Genomic DNA, 10386 nt, shown 5'->3' with positions numbered 1-10386 from the left:
ATATTTAAAAAAAAGACTACAGCCAGGCAGCTCATCTTATCACAAAGACAAACTACTAATTTAAAGTTGTAGTTTGTCTTTAATATATATATATATATATATATAAAACAAACAGATATGAGGGTGGCATCAATCTTCTCATCTAAGTCTGGGTAAGAAAGCGAGTGATCTGTGTAATAGTGTAATGTTTGCCAGCGTCACTCTCACCTGTGTCTCTGCGCTGCTTATCGAGTGCTGATCCGGAGCCTGCTCAGTGTCCGGCTCAGTTTTGAGCTCCGGCTCTGGAGCTGCAATCGGTGCTTTCACCTGCTCCTCACACGGCCCTTTCTCGTCCTTCTTCCCTTTGTTCTTCCCCTTCTCTTTTTTCTTCCCTTTTTCCTCTTCTTTCTTTTGCTTTTCTTCTGTCTTTTCCTCCTCCTTCTCTATCTTCTTTACTTCTTCTTTTGCCTTGTCCTCTTTCTTTATTGACTCCTCTTTTGGTTTCTCTTCTTTCTTTTTAGGCTTCTCCTCTTTTGTTTTATCCTCCTCCTTCTTCTTCTTGGTCTTTTCCTCTTCTTTCTTCTTTAATTTTTCGGCCTCTTTTGCCTTTTCTTCCTCTCTCTTCTGTGCTTTCTCTTCTTCTCTCTTCTTAACTCTGTCTTCTTCCTCTGCTTTCCTCTTTGCTTTTTCCTCTTCCTTCTTCTTTACCTTTTCCTCCTTTTCTTTTTTCTTTGCAAACTTCTTGTCAACTTTTTCCTCCTCTTTACTCTCTTTCTTACCAGCTTCTGCCTCTTTGTCTTTAACTTCAGCCGTCTCTTTCTTTTCCTTTTCTTTTGTCTCTGATTTTTCCTCTTCCTCTTTCTTTTCTACCGTCTGCTGTGCTTTCTTCTCCTCCTTTTTCACCTTTTCCTCTTCCCTTTTTTCCTCTTTGTTTTTTACTTTCACTTCATCCTTTTTCTCTAATTTCTTCTTGGCTTCTTTTTTTTTCTTTTTACTGCCCCTCTTCTCAACTTTTTCTCCCTCTTTAACCTCTTTTTGTTCTTTTTCTTCCTTCGCTTTCACTTCTTTCACCTCTGATTTTTCTGCTTCTACTTTAGCCTCCTTTTCTTCACTCTTCACCTCTTCCTCCTTCTCCTCTTCTGCCTTGTCAGCTTTTTCTTCTCTGTCTGCCGTTTCCTCCCTGGCTTTCTCTGCCTCAAACCCCTCCTCGGAGCACTGTGAGCGGCGTTTGAGGAAAGAGGAGAAGAGGCGAGACAGGCCTTTGCCAGCGGAGGTCCGGGTACGAGGCTTCAACTGCTCCTCCTCAGGGGAGGTAGCTACGTCAGCAGGCCCAGGCTCAGAAGACTGCTCCTGGGCCTTCTCGCTCGACTGCTCCCCCTGCGGCTCCGCCGCCGCCGCCGGCTTCTGCTTGTTCTCGGGTTCGTGTTCGGCCTCGGCGACACTGGCCTTCTGCTTGCCCTCTGTGTCCGCCTCGCTCACTGCACTTGCCTCTGTTGTCATGGTAGCCACTGGGAAGGGGAACAGAAGAGAGTCAGAGATGGAGAAAGGTCACAGTGCTGTACAGAGTGTTACAGTGCACAGCCTGGATATACTTGGAACACAACAAACAAGATTAGGAGCAGCGGACAAATGGCCCGTGTGTAGGAAAAATTACACCTGATGTCAATGGCAACCAATATTAATAAATATATTGTACTATACTGATACGATCAGTAAAGTTATCAATACATTTCTAATGTTCATGTTTAAGGACCCTAATAAACAATTAGACTGAAACGGTTTATCCGCAACAAATTTGTTTGTGAAAAAAATGACTGCTCCTAGATTCTCAAATGAGAAGTTTTGTTTCTGTTTTAGGAAACTTACTGTGTAAGTGAATATCTTTTGACTATTGGTCAGACAAAACCAGTCATTTTTGGACCTTTGGCTCTGAGAAATTATGGTAGAAATGTTATAGGTCAACCTATAACTAGATTAATCATGAAAGTTATCAACAGAATACTTATTATTAAAAATAATTTGTGGCAACAAAAAGCAACATTTTGTCGTGTTGAATCCCAAATGATATGACCATAAGAATAGGCTTAGAATGTTTTTAATCACTTTGGTCATTCACAGTGATTATGGAGAACAAAAAAATCTATCATTCAAATAGTATATTCTGTTTGCATGCTTTATTATTCTCACTCACAGCTGATGCTCTAATCAAGAATCTAATTTATTGTCAGTTGTCTACTCTGAGATAAATGAGACTTATTCCATAAAACATGAAGCCAACTCCCACAGACAGATTGTATTCTCCCTTAAAACACACATACTTACACAAACATACACTTCATCACACAATAGCCATCCTTGTTGAAGAGTGTCTCTGTGTCTACAAGCTCACAACATGGCCTATCACAGACTCATTAAATCTCACTGACACAAAGGAGGCATTCTGCTCTGGAGCTGCATATTACCGCCGCCTGGATCATCCTCGCCAAGCATGCCTGGCTCTTAGTCTCACACACACCCCTCCTGCACAGGTCATCTAAGGCTCTAGGACTGGCCGATGCAAGCATTTATACCATGACGTGATATAAAAATGGCCAATCAATCGTTTCAATCAATATTTCTTGGGGGAGTACGTCACTGTGGGCAGAGCTGCAAACCAATGAGTATGTATGTCAAGTATATAATGAGTATACTGTACACTTGACTACATTACGTATTATGCGTGTGATTTACTTTCACAGTACAACGGCCTCTGAGTTTAATGAGCACAACTTTAAATTAGTAGTTTGGCAGTGAGAGGGCAGATTCGATATATTTAGAAACTCACCAGCTGATTAAATTGCACAACTCTCTGAAATACACAGCAGGTATTATGCAATCAAGTGAGATATATCAGTTAAACTGGCTCACATCACAATCAATGTCTGTCTTTAAATGAGGCTGATTGGCATCCCGTCTGTACTAGGCATTGTCTAATTGGTGACTCAATGTGGCTGTGATTGTCTGCTCCATATGTAGTTCAAGTCCCACTATGGAGTGGGGGAGGGGGAATGCTAGACAGACAGGCAGGCCAATCTTCCAGATGTACAGGGCCGTCCCAAAGGGTTCAGCCTCGCCCTCTATACCATACACTTCCCACTGGCACTACAGGACAGCAGGAGGGGAGGAGGGGGTACGCACACAGACCAAATCCTCTTTAGCCCTCCCATTGTTTGTGTCCAGTGACCAATAACTGTGCTGCACACTATAACTAATCCTGCCTACCCTTCCCCCCACGAGACCCCCGTAGGCATATTCCTTAGGTCACCACACACACACACACACACACACACACACACACACACCCACGTACGCACGCACACACACACACACACACACACACACCCACGTACGCACACACACACAGGTATGCATCAACGCTCACGGGCTCCTCTGGGTCTTTTAATGCTCTGTCATCTCAATTGTGATTGTCAGGACACAGACATGCTCCTAATGGACCAGCTGAGCTTGTGTCTGCTGTCTCCTCCATTTTGTGTTGCCTACCTAACATCTCTGCTATCAGCCAGCTGAGCAGGACTACCCTGCATCATGACTGATTGAGATAGCGGCAGCCACACACCACATGAGCTCTCAAAAAGCAGCACCAATCTCTCATGATGTGATGCATATTGTATTTTTGGTGTTGAGGTAATTACATGAAATATTTCTGTACTGTAAAATGTGCCCTCAATCCTACATAATTAGTGACTCTAATGAACTAAATTATAAATGAAGTAGGCCACCCTCGAGCCCGAGTGAGCTCTCAAAGACCCGCTGAGTTCAGGTGCAAACGCCAGGGCTGGATTTGCCAGAGATGATTTAGAGTTTCTGTGACTTACTTTGAATTTAATGTTCCCTAAGAAAGATCGTGTGCAATTTGATTTGACTCAGTGAATTTTACTTAAAGGAAAAGTCAAATTGTACTTGATTTCAGGAGCTCAAATGACCTGCATTTTGTGAAAATGCATTATTTCAAATGCTTAAATAGTGAAAGCTCAAATTTATATTTGTTGTCATTAAATGTTGTTGTCAATTAATGTGAAAAAAATTAAATCAAAGCTAACTCAGTGATTTATCCGATTCTAATGCCAGACTCACTCCATCCATTAATCCAAGTCTCCAGTTTTAAAGACATTTTCCGGATTTGGCTAGACAATAAAAACCTTTATATTGTTTGCCAGTGATGCTGCAGTGCTGCTGTTATGGTGTGATCCAATGAGACGAGAGGGCTGAATACGGGAGAGCAAGCAGAGGAGGAGGAGGTATAGTATATAAATAGCTACATGTGCTCAGGATGCACGGACTAATTAGCCTTTTACAGACAAGCTCTATTTCTGTTCACATTGAGCAGCACACAACACGCGTATATGCACATGTGCATACATGTGTGCACAGCCGCAAATGCACACACCGCTGCCTACAGGACTGATGTAAGAGCAGCAGTGAAATATTTTGTTTGTTTTGGGGGAAGTCAACAAACACTGGTCACTAACTGACAAGTTACATGAGTTCTACAACATTACCCTGCAGAAATACTTGAACAAAAAGAAAGCAAGTGTCCTGGGTACTGAGAGTAGGCTTAAGGAATTAGAAGGAGTTTAGAGTTAATCATCCCCCAAGTGACCAAGTGAGATTATCTCCATCTATCTACATGCCTACAGTATCTATCTCACTCAGTATCAGTCAGCCTCCCTCCACTCAGATTCTCTGTCTCAGATCTGCTTCTCTGTGTGGGAGAGAGAGAGAAGAGCTGGCAGAAGCACAGTGGCGATCAGCTGTGCTGATTCATGGTTTTATGTGGAGACCCGCCTATCTGGCTGCAAATCAACAGAAATGAACTGAAAGCAAGGATATCAGTCATCTGGCCACATGGTGGCTCCTATTAACAGCCCTAAGTAAACACAGGCACACATGCCAACATACACGCTAACACGTGCCAGGATAAACTGTTTCTATGTTCAGTTTATGCACACAAGCTTGCCCAGCAACATTGTGAACACACACAAAATACTGAATATCTCAAGTCTTTATACTGTGCACATGCACTAACTTATCCTAAGATTATTGAGAGGTATTTGTAGAGTAACTCCAAATGTGATCAAACTTTTAATGTGGAGCTGTAATCTTGGATTTTGTGACATTTGTCCTTTGTGATATTCAACAAAAATGTCTTGGGCTACAAAAAGGTTTTATTTTGGTTAAGTCCTTTTTGTAAACCTATTCCAACCCCAGTTCTTAACTGATCAATACTCACAGATGGTCTGTGAGCTTGATGCTGTAACATGAACCAACATGGGAAAGAATGAAGTAGCGTGATTGATTTAATGTGGTTACCCTGAAAGCAATCCTGAACCCATCTCCAACGATCCCCTTAGCCAAAGCCAGATTGAAGGAATAGTGAATGTGTACATTAGTGCACATTATGAAAGAAGTGTTCTTTTTTATGTTGGGCACACCAAAAATCCATATCTTTTTTCCTTGATACTAAGAGGAGTTAGGATTCAACCAATGAACTCAGTTTACTGAATTAAAATAGAACACTTTTGCAATTGTTTGTGCAAATAGTCTGTAAAGCTTTTCACATGTATACATTGTATTTAAAAAGGTAGTCAAACCCACAGACTACCTGATCTATGAAGAGAAAAGCAAAACGACCCTGTATGTGGAGTCTGTTCCCTATTTAGTAATGCACACACAACAGAGTAGTAGTCTAATTGCACAAATGCATCATAACTCCCAAAAGAGGATTAACACCAGCAAGCTCTCCTGGGACCTCAGTGACCTCACTCTCACACAGCAGAGCAAAGAAACATCCTTCAGCTTCCCTTCAGCCGCTCTGTGTTCACAACCCTGCTGATTCAGCAGTACTGGAGACCACGAGGACCCGGGTCTTTTCTCAGTCAGTTTTTAACCTGTGTTTACTTCTGTTGCACTCTCCAGTCCTGAGGCTTTAATGCTGCCGCTGTGTCATCCTTCCTACATCATATCTGCAGCACCTCATTAAAGATTATCTGACTATATATCCAGCAGTATCATCAATGGAGACTAGACTTATTGGATGTGTTTCTCATCTCAAGTGCGCTATGGGTAGCATGCACACACAGCAAATATGGATATTTTTAACCTGTACACTCCTCTTTTGGAAAAAACAAGTCATGTCAAGCGGAAAATGAAATCCAAAAGCTATTCCATCCCTGAAACAGGATGAAAAACATTATGCACACATACTTGGAAACAGCTGTACACACCTAGAAGCATTCAAGACCAAGAACACCCTGATATAAAGTAGGCTATATAATATGGAACAATAACTACTTTACATAAGAATGAATTAGGGGATAAAATATGACAATTGTGTCACTTTCAGATAATATTAATAGGGATTTGTTTCTTATAACTCATATGTTAAATAATAGATATTGCCATAGCTCTATACTGTAGGCTACTTTATGGGATGATCAGTCAGAAAAGAGATCATATGTTTCCATATAGTCATCCTTTTCTATAAGTTACCATATTTTATTAGCAATTGCATTACTTTACAATATGACCTAATGTATTCAACCTACTGTTAGTAGTCAAAGTACAAGAACGATTTAGTGTGAGTTTTCCTTAAAAGTAAAAACTTTGCGCCTTGTTTTAGCAGCTTGATAACTTGAATGGATATTTAATCACAAAATCACAAAAACAACTCCCACATGGAGAAAACACATCGCTGCCTCCGCTGATGCGGAGCGCTTCTGATACATGGTATGTAACGTTTTCCTGGGCTATTTTTATCGGTGTAATACTTAGGCGATATCATTTTAATTTGCTTCAACAAATCATCGTGTAAAGCTCACAAGTAGCTATTTAAGACCAATTCAATTTCCAACTTTTTTTTTTCTCAATCAAACCGCACAAACAGTTGCAGGCTGAATCGGGCCAGCGTGCCAGGGTATTTAAACAACCTGTGTATGAAAATGGCGCCGAATGTACAAGAAACAAATAAACACCAACTCATCCCAACCAACCGAGGAACATACATCCAATATCTGCCTTACCTACTCTAGGATTAGCATCAATGTGGAAGCAAACAGCACAAAATCCGACAAAATCCTATATTCCGCACGTTCAGAGGACAAACAATGTTGCGGAGCGACACATGCTTTGTTGTGCTGAAGGTGTCTGATGCTCGTAAAGGGGTGGAGTCTCATTCTGAAGCTTGGGCTGGAGTTGACCAACTGAGCATCGACCTGAACGCCTCACAGCCGCATGCATGCCGAAGCGGAGGAGATGGACACAAGTCTCATATAATGCTGATTAGAGCTGCACTAAATATATATTCTTGTCCTAAAATATGTAAAGATGCTGCAGCAATATAACCTTACAAACACGACAGAAACGCATGTGTTAAAAGCTACAGATAAACAATTGATTTCTACTTCTTTCAGTAGGCTACATTTTAAAGATATGTACATGATCAAGTAGGCTAGATTTAAAAGTCTTTGGTACAGAAATCCCCAAAAAGGCATGGAGTTAAGAATGCGATCATTAACACAGTACAATGTCCAGAAACAGGAGGGGGCAGAGAGGCAACAGAAAGACTTCTCAGAGTGCTGCCCAATCTTTTTTGCATTTATCTGCACAGTGTGAGGGTGTCAGGAACTACCGTCAAGCAAAGTGTGGTGAGATATTAAAAGAGACACAGCTTCAAAAAATTAGTCAGAAACTGCCATGTTCAACAACAGACCCACCCTCAACCATCTTAATATCTAAAAAGAAAAAATTTAAAAAAAAACTAGCACACGTGTGCGTCCTCTGACGTACACACACATACACAAAAGCTGTCTTAATGGACCCCGGCATGGTCCCCACCCATCTGCCTGACCCCATTAGGGCCATACGGCTCAAAGGGGGGGGGGGGGTCATCATTCTCACAGCTACATGGGGAAGGGCACCATCACCTTTGTCTAACAGAGGCAAGTTCATAGCAGAGCAGCGTCCCATGTCATTTATGGGCAATTTATTTGAAGTAAAAGTCCTTCCAGTCCAAATATGACTCCGTTAATCTTGTCAAAAAGTCCAAAAGGGGATATCAAAAAGCAAGGGAGACACCAAACAGAAGCAGAAAATGTCTCTCTTGCACAGTTGCTAACGGTTATTTTTGCCTTTAGACTTTGATCACTGAACACAGCGATGATGACACATTAGCAGCACAAAAACTGGTGTTGTTAAACATTAACATTAACTGTAACACACATTGACAGGAAGAAATATCCCAGCCGGGTACAAACAGACTTTTTGGTGTTTGTTTCTGTTACCCCTGCTTTAGTTTGGGAAAGAATGAGCAAGTCAGAAAGATAACAGAGGAAGAGTGAAAGAGAGAAACAAAGACTACATGATCTAGTCGCGTTGCCTTCAGTTGCTTAGGAACCCTGTGCCCTGCCCTGTGACTACTGCGAGGAGCAGGTGTTGGGCTGGACCCAGGAGAGGGACGAGAGACAGAACAGACAGGGGAGGAGAAATGGAGCAGCACTCATAGTCCCTTGAGACAGTGACAGACTGGAACCACAGACTCAGAGACTAACAACTCGCTCAGTAGACCCACCCAAAACACTGACGCACACTTTCTGTTTTCCTCGTCACTCTTGCTCATTTGCTCAAAAGCACGGGCAAACACGCACAAGCGATGGTGCAGTGCATTACTCCAGATGAGGGCACGAGGGTTATGTTGGTTTGGAACATCTTTATCCCTCTCTGGCTCCATCACTCAGTGATTACATAATGTCCCATACCACTCTCACCCAATTCATCTCTCTTTGACTTTCAATACTGCATCTGGGTACACATCACTCGTCCTTCCCTCCCGTACCTTCTGTAAAACAACTTGTGCAGCTTTGAAAATGCTTTAAATATGAATTTTGAGTGCATGCGATGGAGGCACGGTTGCAGAGGTTTTATTTGTGCTCAGGAGCTGAGTTCTCAAGAGCACTAACAGGATTGATGGTAACAGCACATCAATATTCATGGTGCACCATTATGTTATAAAGAATTCATGAACCAGGAATGTAGCATGTTTCTGCCCCTTACTGCTGGCAGTCATGTTGCCCACCCTTTTTGTATTAGGCCAAGTTTGAATTCTCACCTTCATGCACAATTTCAATTGCCCAACATGATGTTTCCTCAAAGGGAAGAGTCCGGACATTATGTTTTAGATTAAGTGCATCCTGTGCTACAACCTAAATCAGAGAATAGGGCAGGACAATTTAACGGTAAAACGGCTGCAAACAGCTGCCTCCACAGACAATGCTTAGAGATGAGTCTAATTGAAAATGAAATGCTTATATTAATATGCATGCGCTCATATGCAAGACACTTTACCAAGCCCATACTGTGACAAACATTCTAGGCCACTAAAGCACATTGTGTTTGATAATCTGATGCTACTGTGGATAGCCATGTTATCTTAGTTTAAACTGCCCCCTGGTGGAGAGAAGGTAAATTAATCAACTTCTCACATGCTTACTGCTGATACGTCTGACGTAAAAACTGGCTTAATGTTAACGTCCCTAAAATTCTCTGCAACAATAAACACTTTAATGTAATTACAATTATTAAATCTCCTTAACATTGACACTTTCTCAATAAACAATGCAATGTGCAATGTGGATACAAATGTGTACTTTCAGTCTTATATGAAAAACACTCCATGGTAAAAGATGAAATTACTAGTTTAACGTCAATTATTTGTTGTGCGAGAGAGGGAATCCCAGCCCAAACTACTCTATGCTAAGACAGAGCATGCTGGGAGCATGTGTTCATGAGAGATTAAGAGGTGTTTGCGTCTGGGTGCCTCAGGGTGACACGGTCGCCCTACCCCTCCCTGAACTAGTTTGGTGTGGACACCAGTAGTATGCCATCATTTCAGCTCTCAAGCTGTCACTGGAATTCCTTCACAATCCATTGTTCAGATCTGTTTGATGTTGAACATTAAAAAGCATGTCATGCATTTTTTTACAACTCATTCATAAAATTAAAATTAAATAAAATGAATAAATTAACTACAATCCTTTTCCTGATATTAGAAAATAGTCTAGGTTAAAAAAAAAATAGAAGCCACTTTCTCAATGCAAATAAAGAAAGAATCACAGTAGAAAAGCATTTCAACCAGTGAATCCAAGCATGTGGTAGGTAGAGGGAGTCTGCACTCAGATCAGAGGGGGAATGGCATGTCAAATATAAACCATGAAAAGTGTATATTTCATAGTCTCTATAAAGACTAATGACTTCAAAAAATCCTACAAAAGTATAAATGAAATGCTTCTCTGCACCTAGGAGCTGGGTTGTATGCATATATATATATATATATATATATATATATATATATAT

At 41.3% G+C, this 10386-nt stretch overlaps 1 protein-coding gene across 32 annotated transcripts in view; it reads right to left on the bottom strand.

Annotated features, from left to right (window-relative positions):
* Nucleotides 1-10386, bottom strand: part of LOC117946871 (protein 4.1-like) — a 34864-nt gene that overhangs the window by 23418 nt on the left and 1060 nt on the right. For 10 of the 32 annotated variants that reach the window (XM_034875302.1, XM_034875303.1, XM_034875308.1 and 7 more), the window contains exons 1-2: nt 7063-7249; nt 208-1487 (exon numbers count right to left, since the gene is read on the bottom strand). In XM_034875302.1, coding sequence (XP_034731193.1) covers nt 208-1487; nt 7063 — 1281 coding nt within the window. In that variant the 5' untranslated portion in view covers nt 7064-7249. Of the gene's footprint in view, nt 1-207; nt 1488-7058; nt 7250-8042; nt 8174-10386 lie in introns of those variants that run through there. The other 22 variants (XM_034875315.1, XM_034875316.1, XM_034875321.1 and 19 more) reach the window with 9 other exon arrangements.

Source organism: Etheostoma cragini, chromosome 6, assembly GCF_013103735.1.
Source record: "Etheostoma cragini isolate CJK2018 chromosome 6, CSU_Ecrag_1.0, whole genome shotgun sequence".
NCBI lineage: Eukaryota > Metazoa > Chordata > Actinopteri > Perciformes > Percidae > Etheostoma > Etheostoma cragini.
This window is presented reverse-complemented; position numbering and strand designations above follow the sequence as displayed.